At 35.0% G+C, this 23885-nt stretch overlaps 1 protein-coding gene across 1 annotated transcript; it reads right to left on the minus strand.

Moving 5' to 3' along the window:
* Positions 1-5938: 5938 nt before the first annotated feature.
* Positions 5939-7874, minus strand: LOC127097599 (serine decarboxylase 1). The gene is made up of 5 exons (XM_051036101.1): positions 7510-7874; positions 7176-7407; positions 6905-7098; positions 6667-6803; positions 5939-6572 (listed from the first exon to the last, which is right to left on the minus strand). The coding sequence occupies exons 1-5, from the start codon at positions 7724-7726 to the stop codon at positions 5991-5993; spliced, it is 1362 nt and encodes a 453-aa protein (XP_050892058.1). The 5' UTR covers positions 7727-7874; the 3' UTR covers positions 5939-5990.
* Between the last annotated feature and the right edge of the window lie 16011 nt (positions 7875-23885).

Here is a 23885-nt window from a genome sequence, read left to right on the forward strand (position 1 = left end):
TTGACTCTTCTCATGTTTCTCAAGGTTCATGAGCTCTTGCTCATGCTCTTGAAGTTTTCCAAAGAATGTTTCCATGTCCAATATTGTTAGATCATTGGCTTCCTTATCGCGGTGACCTTTGGTAGACAATTCCTATTAATACATCTTAAGATTTTATTAATAGCAACATCATTAGGGGTAGTTCTACCAAGAGCATTTAATCGATTGATTAGGTGAGAAAATTGCTTTTGCATATCGGCAATGGTTTCACCATCCTCCATATGAAAAATGTCACGTTCTTGAGTTAAGGTGTTGATTCTAGATAGTTTGACATCATTGGTTCCCTCATGGGTAATTTGCAATGAGTCCCACATAGCTTTAGCACAAGTACAATGAGAAACCCTATAATACTCATCAACACCTAAGGCGGCGATGAGTATGTTTCTGGCTTTCCAATCATATCTGTACTTTTTCTCATCTTCTTCATTCCATTGTGCTTCAAGTTTACTATTAATTTCACACAAACCGTAATTAATGCAGAATTTAAAGAGTTAAGAGAAAGAGAGAACAAGACAGGATTTGTTGAGGCAGTTCCCCTATCATCCTCGCTTAGGATACGCCTGCCCTCAATTCTAAATCTAGAATTGAGATGTTTTTATTAACATGTTTCAAAGTTAATACAAGAGAAAAAATGATCACCACCAATCAACCCCTAGAGTTGTTGCAAATCCTACTTTATTCTCTCTCATTGATTCGAGTTGAACCAAGTCCTTCAAGTGCTTCGAACAAACCTCCGGTTACCGCTACCTTATTGCAAGAACGCCATGTTCCCCAAAACTTCAGCTCGTCTGATTTTGAACGCAAGTCGCTTAAACCCTAAGCTTTCTTCACAATCCTCCGGTTACCGTTAATTGTTTGACCGAACCCACCGTTCTTCAAACTTTTCACTCGGCTGAATCTGCGAAGCAAAGGTTAGTGCAAAAACCCCTAATTCTTGAAGGACAAAACCCCAATGGCTTTATTCAAGAAAAAATCACACAAAGCCTCAACCCAAACTAAGATAATCCAATCTTATTTGGACGTTATCACAACAGCAATGCATAATGCTCAACAAAGATTATTATGTGTGATTATTGAGAAATGCAATGAAGAATGAAGATGATGAGCACTTTGGTGTATATCTTTCACTTTTCTTGTTCCAATGATGAAGAAGAGACTCTAGAATATTTATATGATGCATGGACTAACTAACAGACATAACATAATTATTTTGCAAAATTACACAGCAGAAAATTAAGTCTAAGCAGCAGTCACTCGACCTGTATGGACCCGAGGCAAAATTATTCAAGTAAAACAGGTGATGACTCGACTCAAATAGGGGATGAGTCGCCTCAAACATAATTTTTCTAGGATTTCGTCGGCCTATGACTCGACCTGTTCAGACCCTTGACTACATGGTTCAAATGAAAATAGGCATTGAATCGACGCAACATGTGGATGAGTCGACTCATTCAGTTTTCCCAAGATTGAGTCGACCTGTGGCATGACTTGTTCAGACCTGAGAGTTACCCTCTGAGTCATTGAGTCGACCTGTGACTCGACCTGTTCAGACCCGAGAGTTACGCTCCGAGTCATGAGTCGACTCACAAGTCTTAAACTCCCAAAAATGAGTTTTGAGATGTATTTTGACCAATTTAACCAATCACTTATGAACCTAGGATATTTACTATGATCAAGTGCATGATTCACATCTATGATATGCTTTTATATGCCAGGACACGTTGAACCTATATTTTGAACATGTTAGAGGATGAATGCATTCTATGATATGACCATACTGTCCAAAGTACACGTTATGGGTGATTAGAAAGATTTGACATCATTAAAATAAGGACTAAGCATATTTGTCCTCACAGATGTGTTGCTAGATATCACTCACTATTTATTATATTAAATATGTGATTTAGTATTTTGCCAACATCACGAGAACCTACAGGGTCAAACACATAATGAGTGCTTAATGAGAGATAGAATTAGTAAGTGAAATAAGGAACACCATAAGGTACGTTGTACTTAAGTAACTTACGAAAGACCATAAGGTACAGTATACTTAAGTGAGTTGTAGAACATCATAAGGTACAATGCACTTGGATGGGATACGAATATTGTAAGGTACCGTGCAATTAAGTGAAATACAGTACATCGTAATGTACGGTTCACTAAAGTGGGCTTTTTCAGCTTGCAGCATGCACAAGTAGTTCTATAAATAAAACCCTTGTGCATAAGCGTTTTCACTTGATGAAATTTGGTATTGAACCCTAGATGTATTCTCTCTCTCTCTCTCTCTCTCTCTCTCTCTCTCTCTCTCTCTCTCTCTCTCTCTCTCTCTATCTATATATATATATATATATATATATATATATATATATATATATATATATATATATATATATATATATATATATATATATATATATATATATATATATATATATATATCTCAAGGTGTTCACTCTTAGCAGCTAAGACTGAGATTGAAGGCACTCTCTTCGTGTTGACTGATTTAAGGCGTTGTGTCTTTGTTCAATGCTTGTGATCGTTCATCCAATTATACACCAATGGTTTTAATTATCATAAGAGGTAATTGTTTCTATCAATGATCATGCTCGTTCGTAAGGATCGACTTAAGGAAAATTTCAGTTTTCCGTTGTGTTGTATATCGCGATTACCCTTTAGACAATATATGAGATTTGTCATATAAGTAATTTAAGACTTTTGCTATATAACCTTCCTAATGTACAAATATTCCTTTGTACAAATACTCAATTTGTAAACCTAAATATAACTTTGAATTTCCTAGGTTTTTTATCTCAAACTCTTTCTTTAAGCAACTTATAGCTTTTGAAAGCTCTTCGAGTTCCAATAATATTTATGTCATCCACATAGATAACTATTATCACAATATTTTTTATATCTTTTTATAAAAATACAAGGATAAATGGAGTTATTTGTATATCCCATCCCCCCTATAAATTATTCACTAAGACAATTATACCACATGCGCCAAGATTGGTTTAACCCATGAAAAAACTTGTTCAATTTGATGGAGTAGCTTTCTCGAGATCAAAAATCATGTGCCTTAGGTATAAAAAATCCTTCATGGAGTTTCATATAAATGTCATTATCAAGTGAGTCATAGAAATACGTTCTTACAATATCCATCATGTGAAAATTAATCCTTTCATGTTCCACAAGACTTATTAAATATAAAAAAATACTTCATCCACTACAGGTGAATATGTCTCATCAAAATTAATCTCAGGTCTTTGTGAAAACTCCTTGAGCGACAAGTTAAGCTTTGTATTTCACAATTTCATTATTTTCATATTTTTCGCACGAAAACCCATTTGTATCCAACTGGATTAACACATTGAGGTCTTCAAATTACATGTCCAAAAACATATCTCTTGTAAAGTGAATTTAATTATGCTTCAATTGCATCTTTCCATTTTGGTTAATCCTTATTTTGTCTACAATTTTTAATAGACATTGATTCATAATCATCTTTGTAACTTATCACATTTACTACTATATTGTATGCAAAAATATCGGCAATCTTGGGATCGTGTCAATTCCATAATATTCTATTATGGACATAATTTATCAAGATCTCTTTATTTTATACCCTCATTTGGGTTATCTTTATTCTTAGTCCCCTTTCTTGTTTGAAGATTTTTATCTTTGAAACTGGTTAGTCTGTTGCGCTTCGTGCGTGGTTGAGACTTATTAGACTATCCAACAGGGACATCCATTTTTTTAAACATTAATTGCTGGTAAGGGTGGAAAACCCCACAAATAAACACGGTGGTACAAGCATAACTAAGGGTGTGTGCCTAAAACCTTGGTTCGCCTTACAAAAATATGAGGGCGGTCCCACGAGCATTTCACATCTAAAGTCTAAAAATGAAAAAGAAATATGTTAATTCTTGCGTCCGTAAAAATCCGCAAAAAATAGTGTGGGCGGTATTAGAGGGTGTGAGTCTAAAACTTTGGTCCACCCCATAAAAAAGTGTGCGCAAAATGGGCATGCTCGGTGGGTCAGGACCATTTTTTACAGTCCTAGATGTTGGTATATGGTTTAGTCACGCATTTTGGATCAGTAAAAGCATTTGTTAAATGATTTTCTAAACTTTTTAAGTGAATTATCTTTTGAACTTCTAGTTCACATAGTTTTGTTCGAGGCTCGAGATAAGACAAAGATAATTCATTCCAACTAATCTCTTTTTCCAGCTTCTTATTCTCTTTGTCTAATAATAGGAAATTTGATTAATCAAAATGGAAATCAGCAAGTCGAGTAGTGAATAAATATCCAATTGTTGGTTCGTGGTACTTTATAATAGATGGAGATTCATATCCAATATATATTCTCAAACTTCTTTGAGGAGTCATCTTAATTAGTGTGGCATGGTAGAGAAATTGGAACGTACATTGAACATCTAAAAAGTAACTATAAATGGAAAGAGGTGTGATAAGTTAGCATGATGTGAATCATTGTTGCAACATGCAAAATTGCATGTCCCCAAGTAGAAATTGGGAGTTTGCATCTCATGATAAGTGGTCTTGCAATTAATTTTATACATTAATAGATAATTTTGCAAGTCCATATTTTGTATGAACATATGATGTTGGATGTTCAATGTTAATTCCAATCAACATACAACACTCATTAAATGCTTGAGATGAAAATCTGCAGTATTACCAAGACGTATTTTCTAGACAGTATAATTGAAGAAATTAGCTCTTATTTTTGAATTAGTTGATCTAGCAATCTCACAAACGTCTGGTTGCAAATTGACGACAAACAAACATGCGACCATCTAATTAATGCATCAATTAAAACCATAAAATGTCTAAATTGTCCACTTAATGAGTGTATTGACCCATATTATCACCATGTATACGCTCTAAAATATTGAAAGAGAGATTAAGAAATTCATTTTCAATTTTTGTTGGTGATTTTTCAACTTCTCTCGGTAGTAAGAGTTGCGTGAGAACTTAGTAAATTAAATAATCTCTTAACTCTTCAATGGATGACCAAATAAATTTTCAATTGTTTTTTTGCATCATATATAACCGGGATGACCCAACTAGTCATGCCAAATTACAAATTTATTATTATTTGTAAACTTCAAGTTTATAATGACATGTATATCATTTGTGCTGATATAAGTGTAATACAAATCCGAAAAAAAAGCCGGTAGCTTTTCCATTACATATTCAAATTTTGTTTTATACAACATAGATATTCAATGTCTTCATTGTCTCTTATTTCAATATGATATCCATTAATACAAATATCTTTAAACTTTAATAAATTTTTATGAGATTTAGAGGAATATAATATATTCTCAACGTGTAATTTTGTTCCGCCACGTAACAACATATTGTCTCATCCGAAATCTTATATTTTTGAAGTTCTAGACATAATACTGACATCACTTTTTCATTTCACTAAACAAGAAAAATATTTTTTATCCTTAAAATGTTTGTGTCAGGAATTGCACTATCAATGAGACAAACATCTTCTTTATATGTGTTAGTGGCAATATTCATTCTTCTAGATTTTGAAACTTTGAGTTGATAATGTGTTATAAAATTAATAAAAAACAAGAAGAGAGAGAAATAATATATTATTTTTTTAAATATCATTTAGATTAATTACAAAATAAATCATATTTATAGAACATTAATATACAAACATATTACTAAATACCAATAATAACAATTAATCATAGCAGTCAAGGAATAAATAAAGAGTGGAAAAATGGAAATTTACATCCATATTAAATATTTATGTATCTGACTTTTGCATCTCTAATACAAATAAATCTAAAAAGGTAAACAGAGGTGACACATAAGTTATTTAAAATTAATTGTTGAACAAAGAAATGTACGTGACTACCGACCCAATAATTGAGCTAACTATTTCATCAACATAATATACAATTTATCTAATACTTTCTTGATAATTTGTGTATCGAACAAGCACAATTTCTAGAACCAACATCGTTTGCAATGCATGGAGGCTGAACTTGTCCATCTTTATACCAAACATATCGTTTTTGGACAAATTCACGAACAAACGTGTCAAGCATTTCAATAGTAACATGCTTCAACACTACCACATGTGCAACATTTTTATTGCTCGCCAAATTCCATCTACGAGTAAAGTTATCATCTAAAGGTCTCTCAAAAACAACTATGTTGCTATACTCATTCAACATTGCACCAATTCCAGCACCACGTAGTTGATTTAGCAAGTAACGTGCTTTGAATATACATTTATGCACTTCATTCTCTAGTCCTGTTAAACCCCTTTTTTTGAGAGCATACCAAAGGAAGATTGGAGCGTGTCCACAACGACTACCTGTGATTGTGGCATCTCGTGAAGCAATGATGTCAACGTCTCTTGAAAGTTCATTGATGTATTTCAGACGAGTTATCAAAACACCACAAGGTGATGGACATCCTAAAAACTTATGGCCTGAAATAGTTATGCTGCCAATAGGTTTCTTGAAGCTAATCCTTAGAGCCTAGCAAATCACAAAAACAATATTTTAGAAGAAGTCATAATTAAAAAACATGAGAATATCTATATGTTTAGATTGAAGAAATGATGTTACTCACTTGTTTCATAAATGGCAACATGATTCCATAAAGAGCTCCATCACAGTGAATGTAGAACTGATCATTAGTAAATCCACATTTATCAAGTGTTTTAATGACAAGATCAAGATCATCAATACCTCCTTTCAAAGTTGTCCCTACAACAAAGTAATCATTTAAGTTTAGACAAAAGGAGAGTACCTATTAAAAAATGTATATACTTTTAAAATATAACTTAATTTAGACTAAAGGAGAATACCTATGTTTAAATTGATAATGGCTGGTTTGTCTTTGTTGGCAAGTAGAGAAGCCTCTAGTTTAGCACAATCAATTTCACCAGAGATCAAAGAGCCAACCTTCACACATTTCATTCTATACATTCTAGCTATTTTGAATATTGAATAATGTGAATCTTCTGAGGTATATAGAATTCCATCTGGAAGTTTCTCTCTCCTGTATTCAAATATATAAATTAGTGCTTATTCATCTCTAATCATTTTTTTATGCAAGTTGTAGATAGAAAAACTGACCCTACTAGAATTCCATGAAGATTGCCTTCTGTTCCACCAGAAGTAACGTATCCCCAGTACTCGTTCTTCTCTATTTCCCATAGTTTAGCAAACCAATCAAGCACACTAACTTCAAATTTCATTGAATTTAAAGAGAAACTGCTTCCCAGAAATGGATCTCCGGCATTGTTTAAGTGAAATTGAAGCAACGGTGCTAATGCCTCATAGTTGAAGTCTTGATTAGTAGGGTACCCTTCAATATAATATAACTACGTCCAAGTTAGATATATAGAAACTATATATATGATATAATATTAAATTGCGAAATTCTAAGATAGAAAAATGAAGCACCTACCTAAGTTACGCAAGCTGTAGTTGGTTAGAGTGTGTGCAAAGCCAGTAATGAGTGCATCCAAATGAGTATCTGTTTCACCAATGCACTGAGTGATAGCAAGTCTGTCACTATTGTTTTCATCAACATTTTCATGTCTCTCTTCTTCTCTTGAGAGCTTTTTAGCATCATCAATGAAAGTCACTGTCATTGCCACGTTGTTTCCTCCTAGGCTCTCCATTATATATTTCCCTGTAATATATTATCTGTGACACCAATGTGTATTATTATAGCATACACACAGCATTTATAACATGCATGTATTTTTATGAAGTAGTTTCTTATTGTGATTCCTTCTTAGTGGTCACAATCATGATTCTAATAACACGTGGGAATTGTGGTGTTGCGATTGCAATGTATATACTAATTCAAAGATATCTGAAATAACACAACCGTTTTTTTTCATTACAAGGAATGATAAATTGGAGAATTTTAATTTGGAAACTCTTTCTCAACTTTATTTCCAGCCTACCCAATCTCCTAACTAAAATCCAAATATATTCAACTTTCAAACAATAAAAAATCGTGCCAAAACAATTGACGTGTGTTTCTAATTTTAATAGACGTGTCAATTACATAGGTGTCATTGACTTTTTTTTTAATAAATGAAAATGAATGTGGGCCTAAAGTGTTGATAATTGATGAAAAATAAACGAAGGAGAAAAATGCTTACTTTTGATTTTGTAAATGTGTGGCAGATTTAAAAACACTTTCTTTCTCACGTTGTGTTTAATTGATCCTAAAGCTCTCCTTTATATAGAATATTGAAAATAAACATAATATTGAATATGGTTATGGGGACCGTCATTGAAAAGTCATTAGCAGTAACTTAATGTATCCAATCTGAATTGCATGTCTTAAAATTGCAGTTTACATTCAAATTGAGTAGGCAGTTTTTATTCAACTTCCTACGAAATTCAATTCAGCTACCTTAACAACATATATACTGTCTGCTATACTGTGTTATCTACAGCAATTGTCAGCTCAGCCGTTACAATAGTGTTTTTATTTCTAACTTTAAAATATTGATATCTAATTTTATATCAACAGGTATTTATTGAATTATTTACCATTTATATTCATTACTATTTATATTAATATCTAACTTTTAAATAGTGGTTTAGGTTTTGCTAACAATTTTCTTGTTCTTTTGATAATTTATCGGATGGTGTGACTTCTAGTCGGATTTTTTTATTAAGTGGTGTTTTGGTGAGCGGGTGTTTTTTCTAAAATTTTATTTTTTGGTGTTAGGATTTATTTTAAACTATTATCTTTTGAATTTTTTACGAAAATAATCCACTTTTAAAAGAAAGTTCCCAAAATATCCTTGATTTCAAAAAAAATCTCAAATTACCTCACTTTTAGGAGGAGTCGCCAATTGAATTGGAGACTCCTCTTAAAAATTGAATGGAGGCGCCAATTGGATTGGCTATTGCAGGTGCCCTAGCCAATCCAATTGGCGCCCCTGTGTAGGGCTTAAGAGGAGGCGCCAATTCAATTGGAGCCTCAGTGTAAAATGCTATTTTTTTTAAATGGTATACGTGATAGATAAATTTGATATAAGACCAATTGATATTAATAAAATTTGTCGTTTACACAAAGAAACCTAATGGTGATGACCGAGATCACCTAACCGACCTCCGGTCCCACATCCTCTAGCTACCCTAACCCGTGACTCTAACCCACGTTGATGATTTGGTACCGGTGTTTGAGCATCTGAGGGGCCAGGAGCGTCACTACCAACTATAGGAGAAGGTCTGTTGAGGTAGTCAGACAAGTCGGCATAGTCTTCAGTATGCATCGATGGTGTACCGTCGTAGCTGAGCTCATGACCCATGCCAGAGAAGTTGGGATGTGGTTGACTCATTGATGGGCGACCGGGACGGTTGAAGGGAGACATGGGTGTGAACGATACGTCGAGGAAAGGTTGAAAAGGTTGTTGGGGTGTTTGGTAGAGATAGGGTTGTTGGATGTTTTGGTTTTGTGAGGTTTGGGCTTCTTGGCTACGGTAGAAGGAGGGGCGGTTGATGTTGAATGATCGTTGGGTGTTTTGGCTTAGGCGACTTTGGTAGGGTGATGGGGTGGGTGCGAAGCGATGTTGAGTCTCAGGTTGATGGTCAATTTGTTGGTGGTGGTATGGGGTATGCTCTTGGTATTGAGGTTGGGTGTATGGAATGTTTTGGTTGTATGTTTGTGTGTTGGTTGAACGGAACGTTTGACGGACAGGGGGTTGTGTGTATCCGGTCTGACACTGTTGTTAGGGGTTTGATGTTGAGGTGTTAGGTGTGTAAGTCATCTGGCGTGGGTCGTACAAGTACATATCCTCGGCGATGAACTGAAAACCAACCGATCTGTACCAAGCCATATAAGTACGACTTGGTTTTTCTTCAGTTGGCATGACTGCGTCAGTTAACACATGGTCATGACGGTGCTTCCATTTGAGACACTCCGATCTTGCAAAGCTTTGCCATGGATTGAAGTTCCATTGGTCGTTAACTTTACGCAGATGCCATTCTCCTAGGCTAGCTGGGGGATCTGGGATATTTTGGGGCATACCGAACTGCAGCTTCACACGATCACTGTTGTGTATCTCCACAGTTGTGAACCGTATTATCGGTGTACATGCAGTTCATACGGCCGCGTCTTCAGCATTGACTTGATAGTCATGACCCAAATTAAGGTATGGACGCCAAATAAACTGAAATGTAAAAGAAGGTTGGATTATAGTCAAGGTAGAAGAAGTTAACAAAATATAACGAAATAATTAAGTTATTTTCCTTACGTTTATCGGTCGAAGGTGATCCAACAGGTTGCGATACTGAGTAATACAGTGTCTTGGACATTTGTTGTAACTCATACCACGTGCAGACCATCTACACGAAAAAGTCAAAAAATAATAGTTAGAGGTAATAATCTTTAAAGAAGTAAGTAAAGATATAGCAATTTAAACAACTTACTTTTGTGCATACGAAAATGTGAAAGGGTTGTTGTTGACGGGTGTTAGGGACAGTAGTCTTGACCAACCCCATGCTTGTAGCAAAACAGCACATCCAAAAAATGTAGATGTGTCTTTGTGTGAGTTTTTGCACAAGAAGCTATAGAGATAGGCTAGACAAGCAGATCCCTAACTGTAACTTCCTATTCTATCTACATGTCTAAGTAAAGGTAAATACATAATATGCATGCTAGAACCACTACCTTCGGGAAATAAAAACAAGTCAATTAACAGCATAATGTAACACCTAGTTTTTATTATTCGAGCATCTTCGGTAGAATGCTCATCTAAGTATAAACTATTATAATACGACTTAAGGCGTGAAAGTAGTATACCTTGATCTCTTGCGTTATCATCTAACAAATCAGTCTCCAAGAGATCCATGCAAATTGAATTCGCATAGTTGGTTTTACCATTAACAACCTTACCTTCAATGGGTAGTCCCAAAAGCATGTAGACGTCTTCTAACGTCACGGTACACTCACCGGTTGGGAACCAAAATGTGTGTGTCTCTGGTCTCCATCTTTTGCATAAAGCTAGAATGAGTTTGTTATCTATGGACCAAGACAAAATCTTGCTTATATGACCAAAACCGGCGAGTTCAACATAAAGTTGAATCATCGGGTCCATATGGACATATTCGTGGACCCGAGTTCGGAACCTTGATACATCCATAAAAGAAAGAACAAAAAACTTGACTAAGTTGGTATGTTAAAATAAAAGGGGGTTGGTGAAGATGAAAGATGAAAAGTTAACAAAAGAAAAAACTTACATATGTTGCGATGTTTGCAACCGTTCCTCGATGTGATTCGCCCATTGTGAGGATAGACATTTTGTCGGGGGGTTGGTGTAGATGAAACTACAAGAAGTTGTTGCAGATGAAATTGTAGAAGAAGTAGTGAGAGTGATGGTGTGGAAGAAGTGTTGATGGAGTGGATGTATTTATAGATAAATGGATGGGAGCATGAAAAGTTGTGTTTGCATGGTGTCTCCACTTGAATTGGCGACCATGTACAACCTTTAAGAGGGGTCGCCATTCAAATTGGCGCCTCCATAGGGACATGCATGTAAGACCTAGGTTTGATTGCTTGGTTTTGAGGTTTGAATGCATGCTTTGACAAGGTGTCTCCACTTGAATTGGCGCCCATGTGCAAGGAATGAGTGGGGGCGCCAATGCATTTGGAGTGTGTGTCTGCATGTCTGACACGTGGCTGTCCTCTCTCTTGCATGCTAAACATGTCACTTCTTAGTAGCTTGCATGGTTGACACGTCATTTCGGAGTAGCTTGCATGTGTGACACGTCACTTCGGAGTAGCTTGCATGTGCGACACATCACTTCGAACTAGCTAGCATGTGAGACACTTCACTCCTCTATTTAAGTGTCTTACTATCAACATCCAAAGCACTTCACTCACATTCATCTGCAGTAAGAAAATAGTTTTCATCTGCACAATGTCATCTTCATCATTATATAGTGTCAACGTTCACTGCAACGGTGAAACATACGAGTCTAAGCTATATGGTTTTTGTTTTTGAAACACCGATACCATTAGACTCGCGATCAAGAGAAATGCAACCTTCTTGCATTTGAAAAAAAGAATACAATCATGTATAGGATCAGGTATTGTGTCAAAGATCACATATCAAAATCCAATATTTTTTTAGAATAGTCAATGCAAGTATTTCCCCCTTAAGGTACGAGACGATGAAGATGTTGAATACATGTTTGTTAGTCATGAGCATTCAGGCTACAACTGTATTGAGTTGTACACTACTCTTCAACCATGTATACCATCTCAACAGTCTCAACTAACCAGTCAGGATGAATCTGTTGAATTTGATCCACAATGGTCAGATGACATCAACCCAAAAGCAGAAGCATAAGTGGATGTCGTTGATGAAGAAGAAGAGGAGAGCGAGATACAGGTTGATCACATGCTGAACAACGACGATGAAGATGATGATCAACCACCACCAATACCTCCTAGTCATGTCTACAACCCGCCTCAACATATGACAAATATGGATCTGCACGACGATGAAACATCCAACAGTATTTTCTATAATCCGTATCTGAGATCAGAAGGCAAATTAAAGGTGGGAGACATGTTTCGTACCAAAGAAGAATGTGTTTTGGCTATCAAAAAATTCCACATGAACAACTCTACTGATTTTACACTGAAACGCACTGATTCTAGAAGGTATGTTATCGAATGTCGTAACATGCTTTGTAAGTTTCGTTTGGCTGCATCTTACAAGAAGAAAAACGACTCTTGGGAGATCGACTCAATAGACCCACCTCACAGTTGCATTGCAACTAATGTTGAACAAGATTACCGTAAACTAAGCGCATCGTTGATATGTCAAGACATTCTGTCGTTGGTTAATAAAGAACCATCAGTGAAGGTGAGTATAATTATATCCCATATCAGAACAACATATAATTATACTTCATCTTACAAGAAAGCCTAGATTGCGAGGATAAAGGTTGTTGAACAAGTTTTTGGCAACTGAGAGGATTCATACAAGGAATTGCCACAGTTTTTATGGGCACTAAAAACATATGTCCTAAGAACTGTGGCAATTATGGAGACATTTCCAACGATGATGCCAGACGGAACCTGTGCTACAGGTAATAGAATTTTTCACCGTCCCTTTTGGGCATTTGACCAGTGCATCAAAGGTTTCGCATTCTGCAAACCTATTATTTAAATTGATCGCACTTGGTTATACGGAAAATACAAGGGTACTTTGCTCATGGCGGTTGCACAAGACGGAAACAACAATGTCTTTCCCATTGTCTTTGCTCTTGTTGAAGGTAAAACGGCTGGTGGATGGGGTTTCTTTCTTCGATATCTCAGAACGCATGTGGCTCCACAAGCCAATCTCTGTTTGATTTCTGATAGACATGCTGCCATTGAGATGCCTACAACAACCATGACAACGGATGGCATAATCCTCCTTCTACCCATGTCTATTACATCAGACACATTGCACAAAACTTCATGCGAGCTATAAAAGATAAGAATCTTCGCAAGAAGGTGGTGAGTGTTGGGTATGCTCTAACTCAGTCATCATTTCAATATTATCGTGATGAAATTAGACTGCCTAATGAAGACGCAGGGAGATGGCTAAATAACATACCAGTAGAGCAGTGGACAAGGACATTTGATGGAGGTTGTCGATGGGGCCAAATGAAAACAAACCTTGTGGAATGCATGAACGGGGTATTCAAAGGAATTCGAAATCTGCCGATAACCGCCTTGGTAAGATCAACCTATTATAGGTTGGCTTCTACGTTCATAACCAGAGGTGAAAGATGGAGTGCGGTGTTAATGTCCGGGCAAGTATTCAGTGAGTGTTACATGAAGGTCATGAAAGAGGAGAGCATCAAAACTAGCACACACGCTGTAACAGTCTTTGACCGTCATAGGCAAAATTTCAGCGTCCAGGAAACAATGGACCACAACGAGGGGAGACCAAATTTAGCCTACGCTATTAGACTAAACAGAAGTTGGTGCGATTGTGGAAAATTCCAGGCCTTCCGCATACCTTGCTCCCATGTCATTGCAGCATGCGCTTATACTTGTGAAGATGCTTACAGCCATTTATCTGATGTGTACAAGGCCGACACCGTCATGAATGTATATAATCAAAGTTTCTCGGTACTACCAATGGAGGATTACCGACCTCCATATGAAGGTGATATTGTTTGGCACAATGACGAGATGCGTAGAAAGAAAAAAGGAAGGCCAAACAACACACGTATCAGAACAGAGATGGATTCCACAGATAAAATGATAAGATTATGTAGTATTTGTCGTCAACCAGGTCATAACAAGAACAATTGTCCCAATCGAGGAGCATCATCTAGGTCTTAAGCTTTTTGTAACATTGTATTTCTGTAACCTTCAATCATTATATATCATTAAGTTTTTGTTACAACGAGGTTCACAACAAACATCAGTACAAAATAAGCTATCTGAAAACAAAAATATTTCTAACTGATTACAACAATCAAATTGATGTCGTCTCGACCGAACATCATTTTCCTAGCATCCTTATCAGTCTTCATTCACACCCAACCAAAGATACTGTCAAGTCTCTCAATACTTCTAATTTTTTCCCCATCTGGAATTTTCCCATCTAATCAACGAACCAGCTCCCTCTTTAGTTGATCGAACATAGTGATGTTCCAGAACAACATCAGCATTTGAGGTTTGTCTCTCGCATAAATCACCTTACCGTATCGACGACGAACACTAAACATGATTGCCAAATGATTGTATGAGATATGGAACAATTACTCACACAACGCATCTATTTATAACACAAAAATTGTATTTTAGGAGGAGTCTCCAATTGAATTGGCGCCTCCATTCAATTTTTAAGAGGAGTCTCCAATTCAATTGGCGACTCCTCCTAAAAGTGGGGTAGTTTGGGGATTTTTTTTGAAACCAGGGATATTTTGGGAATTTTCTTTAAAAAGTGGGTTATTTTTGTAAAAATTTCTTATCTTTTAATAATATATTATTTTTCTTTAAATATTTTTTTGCAAATAAGACTAAGATAATATGAGACTCTCAATGTTACCAACTCAACTAAAAGAAGATACATAATAAATATATGTCTTGTCAATATTGGACTTTCTTAATTAGATTGTGTTTGGTGGAACTCATCCCTTATTAGAAAGGAAATTGTGTCATGAACAAGTCAATTAGGCAATGCCTAACTTTAGAGTTACTTATGAACAAGTCAATTAAGCAATGCCTAACTTTAGAGTTACTTAATCGTTAAGGTCATCTCAACTAATATTGAGGTTTAAAGTGAATTTTAAAATTTTGACTTTTATAAAGTTAAATCTTTTATATAAATAATTTAAATAAAATCTATTTTTTAAATATTTTAAGATATAAAATCATTTATTTAATTGAAAATAGATAAAGTTTTGAAATAGATTTTGTGAGTGTGCTTATGACCTTATTACTTTGAGCGCAACATACTCAATTTAGATGATGTCCTATAAAAGATAAGACACTATGATCACATGATTAGATGACAAGCTTTTATCAAATACGTATTTTCTATATGTTTTTTTTTTTTGCATTTGATTATTTTAAATCAATAATCATAAACTCCATATTTTTTTATTTAAATTAATCTTTCTTCTTCATTTGATGATTTTTATGATATCTTACACTACGCCAAATAAGGGAAAAGAGGGCGCTTATTTTGGCCTATAACAGCGCTTTTAAGCGCTCTCTAATCTGGCGCTGGCATAGGTAAAGACAGCGCTTTGTTCTCCTGGAGAAAGCGCTGTCTAAAGTGGCCACATTATAGTGCGCTTTAAGAAAAAAGCGCCCTCTGGAGTGGTCCATAGAGGGACACCTTAGAGGGCGCTTTCTGGTAAAAGCGCCCTCTAAAGTTGTCAGTGTAAAGTGTTTAGAGGGCGCTTTCAGGAAAAAGCGCCCTCTAAAGTTGTCATTGTAAAGTGTTTAGAGGGCGCTTTCAGGAAAAAGCGCCCTCTAAAGTTATCAATGTAAAGTGTTTAGAGGGCGCTTTCAGGAAAAAGCGCCCTCTAAAGTTGTCATTGTAAAGTGTTTAGAGGGCGCTTTCTGGACAAAGCGCTCTCTAATGTGTTAGTTATTTTAAAAAAATTTGTTTGAAAAACAGTGGATATATATTTATTTGGTAACCTGTTCGCATGCTGCAAAAGTGTAAAATTCATATTGATTTCATCCTTTAATCCAATGTTATACACCATTAATCCATTGATATATACAACATGAATCCATTTATATACAACATTAATCCTCCATATATACAACATTAATATATGATTCTTTGATCAACAATATACAACAACATATTCTCAAAGTACTACAATTAAGAGAATAAAACATAGCAACCAACACCCAGTGACCACTGTATCCAAAAGCTGTCTAGTAGTTCTAACCAATACTAAACAAAAACGCCCATCCACCCATGGTGGCAAACATGTTCTGTATATCCAAAAGCTGTCTAGTAGTTCTATCGCACATCCATACAAAATAAGGCTCAACCAAAACAACAGATGGCAGCATAAGTAGTCCCCTACAAAAAGAACACGTCCAAATGCAAATAACACAGAACTGTCAAAAGGCGATTGAGCAACAAATAGTAAACAATGGCATAAAGTTAAATGACATAGCTAATATTACCTGAATTCCTGCATGGCTGTTAAGGTAAAAATCAAATTCCCTAGGGTGACAAATGTCGGTGTCTACCACGGTTCCTTTGACAATTTAGAACAACAAAATCAGCAAAAAGTGATAAATTCAAATGATAATATATACCAGCTGCATTGAGAAATATATTGAAAAAACCTGGCATAATTTTTCCACTTCTATCGGTCTCTTTGGGGTTGACAGGAAAGAGACGGGTGTGATGTCTCTTTTGGACCACTACAAAAGTAACTTTAAGTAGATACCCATCCTCTATTGAGACACAAGCCTGTATCTCCGACCATATTTTTTCTTTGCCAACCTTCAAGTCCGGACTTCTCCAATTATCACATGTAATCGGAATATGTTGTCGAACAAGGAAACCAATGTCGTAGAGGGATACTTTCAAATATCCAGCATCATCATCTAAACAAATATCAATTGATACTTTCGAGCATCCCTTGCCCCCTTGCACAAATGGTTGACTTCATAATAGCCATTTTACCTGTAAAAAAGAAAACAATTAAAATCAGATGACAAATGTAAAAACAATTAAAATCATAAAAGTCATTTTACCTGTAATAAAGAAAACAATTAAAATCATTTGACCTGTACCTTTTTCACTAAGTCCTCTTTCTTTTCTTGGTTGGAATATGTTCTACATGTCTCTTAACAACACGGACGGTTGGATTGATCCAAATACCCTCATTATGATCATTTCTAATATATGAAACATTTGATATATTATTCTCATCTTGATCATTTCTGGTAAACGATTCAATCTCAACATCAATATCATCACCTTGATCTCCAGTGTTTTCATCAATTACTTTGTTGGAAAAAAGAACTATAGACCATTTCGTACTTTTCGGATCATTGACATAGAACACTTGTCTAGCTTGAGAGGCTAGAATAAAAGACTCATCTTTGTATCCCACCCTATTAAGATCCACTTGCAAAAATCCTGACTTATCCATTCGAATGCCGTTATTATTTTCAACCCACTTGCAACCAAATATAGGAATCTGAAACTTCTCACAATCAAACACCCAAATGCGCTCGATAACACCAAAATACGACAGATTTGCAAATTTGGGGTTTAAGTCCTTCACACTTGATATGTGCATTGCTTCAGCTACCATGGTGACACCACTATTCTGCATAGTACTTTTATCATCTTGTTCTTTGGTATAAAATGTGTATCCATTAATCGCGTATGCGCTATAAGAAAAAACATGGAAACTTGGACCATATGCTAAGCATCTCAACCTTTCTGTTATTGAAGCGGGATCTGAATAATACTTTGAATAAATATGATCCTTAAACCAAGGTATAAAACATCGATTGTGCTCTCGTACTATCCAATTTTCATTTCTATTGGGATTTAAACCTCGGAGAACATCCTTGTGAATTTCAACATACGGCTCAACCTCATTCTCATTGTGCAGAACATACAAATGCACTTGATCCCGTTCGACCCTTGATACTGCCACGATTTTATTTCCAATTAGATTTTTTCCTTCTTTCTTTTCGACAAGCTGAGACTTGGGGAGTCCGATTGACTGAACATTAGACAAATATTCAGTACAAAACTCAATCGCTTCTTCAACAATGTATCTTTCAACCATACAACCTTCTGGTCGACTTCGGTTCTTCACGTACCCTTTTAATATTTTCATATAACGTTCAACAGGGTACATCCATCTCATATAAGCTGGTCCACACAATTGTGTCTCTTTCACAAGATGAACAACTAGATGTACCATTATGTCAAAAAATGATGGAGGAAAAAACATTTCAAGCTCACACAAAGTAATAACGATTTCTTTTTGCAACATTGGTAAGATCGCAGGATTGATCACCTTACTGCAAATTGACTTGAAGAAAGAACACAACTTAGTTATAGAGCTTCTTACTTTTTCTGGAAGAATAGAACGTATACCTATTGGGAGAAAATGTTCCATTATAACATGGCAATCATGGGTCTTTAAACTCTTTAACTTGAGGTCTTTCATAGACACAAGTCTTCTAATATCTGAAGAGTACCCTTCTGGAACTTTAACTTCACTTAGAAACTTACACAATGTTTTTTTCTCCTTTCTAGATAGAGTATAAGCAGCAGGCGGTAGATATGTTCGTTTTCCTTTCTTCAAGGGTCCTAATTCAGTTCTTATTCCCATCGCTATCAAGTCCTTTCTTGCCTTAAGGCCATCCTTAGACTTTCCTTGTATATTGAGTAACGTGCCAATAACACTTTCAAATACATTTTTTTCAATATGCATAACATCAAGAAAATGTCTCACATACAAGGACTTCCAATACGGCAATTCAAAAAAAACTGACCTCTTCTTCCACCCACTTTTGACAAGTGTGTGGGCAAAAGGCTTGCCAAACTGAGTATCCAAATCTTTCACCTTTTCAAAAATTTGATCACCCGTCAATATAGGTGGAGCTCTGCCTTGTTCTGTCTCTCCATTGAACCCCTTTCTCCATCCACGGTAGTGATGATTTGAATTTAAGAATCTCCGATGACCGAGAAAGACATTCTTCTGACCAAACTCCAAGCGCTTCCAATCTGTTTTATCTTCACAAATAGGACACGCACATTGACCTTTTATGCTATACCCTGATAGATTTCCGTATGCAGGAAAATCATTAATTGTGCCAAACAACATCGCCCTCAAGTTGAAACTTTCTTTCCTATATCCATCATAAACCTCCACACCGGTCTCCCACAAAATCTTTAAATCTTCGATTAAGGGCTTCAAGTACACGTCTATGTCATTCCCTGGTTGTTTAGGTCCAGAAATCAACAGAGACAACATCATGTACTTACGCTTCATACATAGCCATGGAGGTAGGTTATAAATCATAATAATCACAGGCCATGTACTGTGTGAGATACTCTGGATACCGTGTGGGTTCATTCCATCAGTAGATAATGCCAAGCGAAGGTTTCTTGATTCTTCTCCAAATTCAGGATAATCATTACCAATTTTCAACCACTGTGGTGAATCTGCCGGATGTCGATACTTTCCATCTATAATTCTTTCATCTGCATGCCAGGTCAAGTGTCTTGAATCGGTTTCACTACGAAACATGCGTCTAAATCTCGGAATAACAGGAAAATACCACAAGACCTTTGTTGGAGACAACTTGTTCTTATATCGCGAGACACCGCATTTAGGACACTCATTTAACGATGCATACTCATTTCGAAACAAAACGCAATCGTTTGGACATGCATGTATCTTATCATAGCTCATGCCAATAGAGCACAACATCTTTTTGGTCTCATATGTTCGATTGGGAAGAACATTATCCTCAGGAAGCATATCTTTCAAAAGGGCTAATAACTCTGTGAAACTTTTATCCGACCACCCATTGCCCGCCTTTAAGTTGTACAACTTTAATACCGCAGACAATCTTGTGAATTTAGTGCAACCATCATACAAAGGTTTCTCTGCATCACTTACCAACCTCTCAAACATTTCGGGACAATCCTTAAGATCTCCTTCAAGTGCTTCTGCAATCTCTTCAACTCGATCACAATCGTATGTATCTGCGCCACTATAGTTTGAGGCATAGGTCGTACTATCCCCCGGTTCAACATTTTCGTTACTTTTCTCACCATGCAAATTCCAACATGTATAACTTCGATCAATTCCATGCCTCATTAGATGCGATGTCAACTGAACTGCGTCAACCCGTTTCCCATAACAACAACCCAAGCAAGGACATATCATTCTACTGGGGTCTTCGGCGTTCGCAACGACAAACTTAACGAATTCTAATACCCCATTCTCGTACTCTCTCGACAATCGATTGGAAGACATCCATGTATTATCCATTACTAATTAGAATAAACAAAAAACAATTTCAGAAGAGTTCAAACACATTCGGACCTAGGTTTCTAATGATATTGGTGTTGACACAAAATCAGATATTCATAGGGCTTGAAATTGCCTAATAAACCCAAACAAACGTAGGGCTTGAAATTTAACGCATGCGCTATCAAATTTAAAATGACTATGAATATTGAAACTTTACAGGTTGAAACAAACGTAGCATAGACAACGCATAGACAACAATAACAAAAAACTGAAATGGGGCAAAGCTAAAACAAAGCAAGAAATAGGGCAAAGCTAAAACGAAACAAACGTACCTTTGGTGCCAGAAGGAGGAAACGTCGTAGATCTAACAGAGGTGGAAGGAGAACGCCTTAGAACCCTAACGTGAAAAAGAACGAAAATAACAGAGAGTGAAATAACAAAATGCGCAGTATGTTATAATTTTAATGTTTACTAAACGGGACCTTAGAGGGCGCTTGTGGAAAAAAAGCGCCCTCTAAGGTGCGCTGTCTATTGCTCCTTATTTTTTCGCTTCACTTTAGACAGCGCTTTTGTAATAAAGCGCCCTCTAAAGTGCGTTGTTGTACATGGACTTAGAGAGCGCTTCCTTAGAAGCGCCCTCTAAGGGTATCCTTAGAGGGCGCTTGCATAAACGCGCCCTCTATTGTTGTCCCTCCATTTCCTCATTATTTTTTCGCTTCACTTTAGAGGGCGCTTTGTTACACAAGCGCTATCTAAAGTGCGCTGTTGTACATGGACTTAGAGAGCGCTTTTTTAAAAGCGCCCTCTAAGGGTATCCTTAGAGGGCGCTTTCATAAACGCGCCCTCTATTGTTGTCCCTCCATTTCCTCATTATTTTTTCGCTTCACTTTAGAGGGCGCTTTGTTACACAAGCGCTCTCTAAAGTGCGCTGTTGTACATGGACTTAGAGAGCACTTTTTTAAAAGCGCCCTCTAAGGGTACCCTTAGAGGGCGCTTTCATAAACGCGCCCTCTATTGGTGTCCCTCCATTTCCTCATTATTTTTTTGCTTCACTTTAGAGGGCGCTTTGTTTCAAAAGCGCCCTCTAAAGTGCGCTGTCTATTCCTCCTTATTTTTCTCTTCACTTTAGAGTGCGCTTCTTTAAGAAAGCGCCCTCTAAGGTGCGCTGTCTATTCCAGTTTTTGGCGTAGTGTTACTCTGACCCGTTTTGTAATCATCAAAATTCGTTAAACATGTTAAGCAAATAGAACCACGGAAGTATCCATGAAGAAAGAGACACGTGTGAACTTCTTGATCGACCCACAAGAGTGAGATAAACATTTATGCCAACAAATATTTTGGTGTATGGGTGGGTAGTAGGAAAACATCCATGTTGGACCTGACTATGGTTTCACCACTTATGAGTTTGATTTTTATAAAGTTAAATTTTTTATATAAATAATTTAAATAAAATCTATTTTTGAATATTTTGAGATATAAAATCATTTATTTAATTATCATAATTGATTTCTTATCAATTTTTTTAATAGATAATAAATTCAATCAATTTAATATTTGTTGAGACGTTGTTATCTTAGGTAGGATTTTATTATTTCAATTTTGAAAAAAATGTTCCGTTGCGTAAGGCTTACCTAAATTGTTAACATTATTTTATAATTAAGAACATACATTTTGGAAATAATTTATTCTTTTTACATAATTAAGTATGGTGTATCATTTTCTACACGTATAATTTCTTTTAAGATATTTAGTTCTCTAAATAAATTCAATCCATCCATATCTGAGTTTTCATTATTTTTAATAAATGTTCAAGATTAAGACAATATTCTTTTAATTTTTTATTATCTAACAATTTTATTTTTTCAATGCTAAAAAAAATCTAGAAATATCATCATACAATTTAAATTGTTCATACTTATTTTGAAATAAAATAATTGTTTTATCTAATATGTATAAAAAATAATCAATTTTAAATAATTCCTCAAAAGATTTAACAACTTCATTATCAATATTCTTATTAAATTGTTTCTTTTTTTTGAATATTTATTTTTTACGAAATTTGAGTTCTATATTCATTTCAAAATTAAAAACTATAGCAATTTATCATTGAAATTATATTTTTCTCCCGATTTTAGTGTAAAAAAATAAAATCAAATAAAGGAGAAAGTAATTTATCATTGAGATTATATATTTTTTATTTAAAATATAGTATTTAATCAATTATACAAAATATTTAAACTAATTATATTAACTTAAAAAGTTACAAAATAAAGATAGAGGAAGATTAATTTTAGATAAATATAATAGTATTTATTGTCACTATGGTTAAAATAAGAAATATATATATATATATATATATATATATATATATATATATATATATATATATATATATATATATATATATATATATATATATATATATATATATATATATATATAATTTTTTTTAATTTTAAGATCTTTTATGTTAGTTGTTAGTGAAATATATGTTTGATATAAGTCAATAATATATATATATATCTTAGAAAAAAAATTAAAATTTTAGGATCTAAAACGAGGATTTTATTAATTTAAGGATCAAGAGGGTCCTGGTAATCATTGAATGGATGAACAAATGTATCACTAGGAGTCAATACAACTTTATCTTTAAAAATAATAGGTATGATTTTGTTTGGTAAAACTAGTCGATAGTTGAGTTGATAGTTGATAACTAATAGTTGATGGTTGATAGTTGATAATTGAGAGTTGATAAATGGTAATCGATAAGTTAATTTGAGTGTTTCATGAATTAGTTGTTACACAAGTTGATAAATATACAAAATGACATAGAAGAATATTTCTAATTAAATAAATTAATAATTGCATTATCTTATTATATTATTAAATTAATTTTTATTTGATGAAAATAAATGTATTGATAAAAATATGTAAATGAGTGAGAGTTTATATTGGTAAGTTTGGGGTTTTGTTTGAGGAAATGGTCAATTTGGTTTCTTGGTGTATTGTTTGATAATTTGGATGATGAAATCGTGATCAAAGTTGAAAATGAGTGGGAGTGTATGTTGGTAAGTTTCAGTTTCATTGCTTTTTTCATAATTTATGGAAAACCAGGGATGAACATTCATGTGTTCATCCTTTTGTTCTTCGTAATTATGAATTTGATCTAAAAAGACTTTTAAAACATGAGTTTTTCGTGTTAGTGGCTTAGAGAGTAGTAGAGAGAAAAATATGATAAGAGATAAGGAAAAAAGAGAATTAAGGAGCACATGTTTTACTCACTCTTTTGTTCAGTTTTCATTTCCATCC

Source organism: Lathyrus oleraceus, chromosome 6, assembly GCF_024323335.1.
Source record: "Lathyrus oleraceus cultivar Zhongwan6 chromosome 6, CAAS_Psat_ZW6_1.0, whole genome shotgun sequence".
In the NCBI taxonomy this organism is placed as follows: Eukaryota; Viridiplantae; Streptophyta; class Magnoliopsida; order Fabales; family Fabaceae; genus Lathyrus; species Lathyrus oleraceus.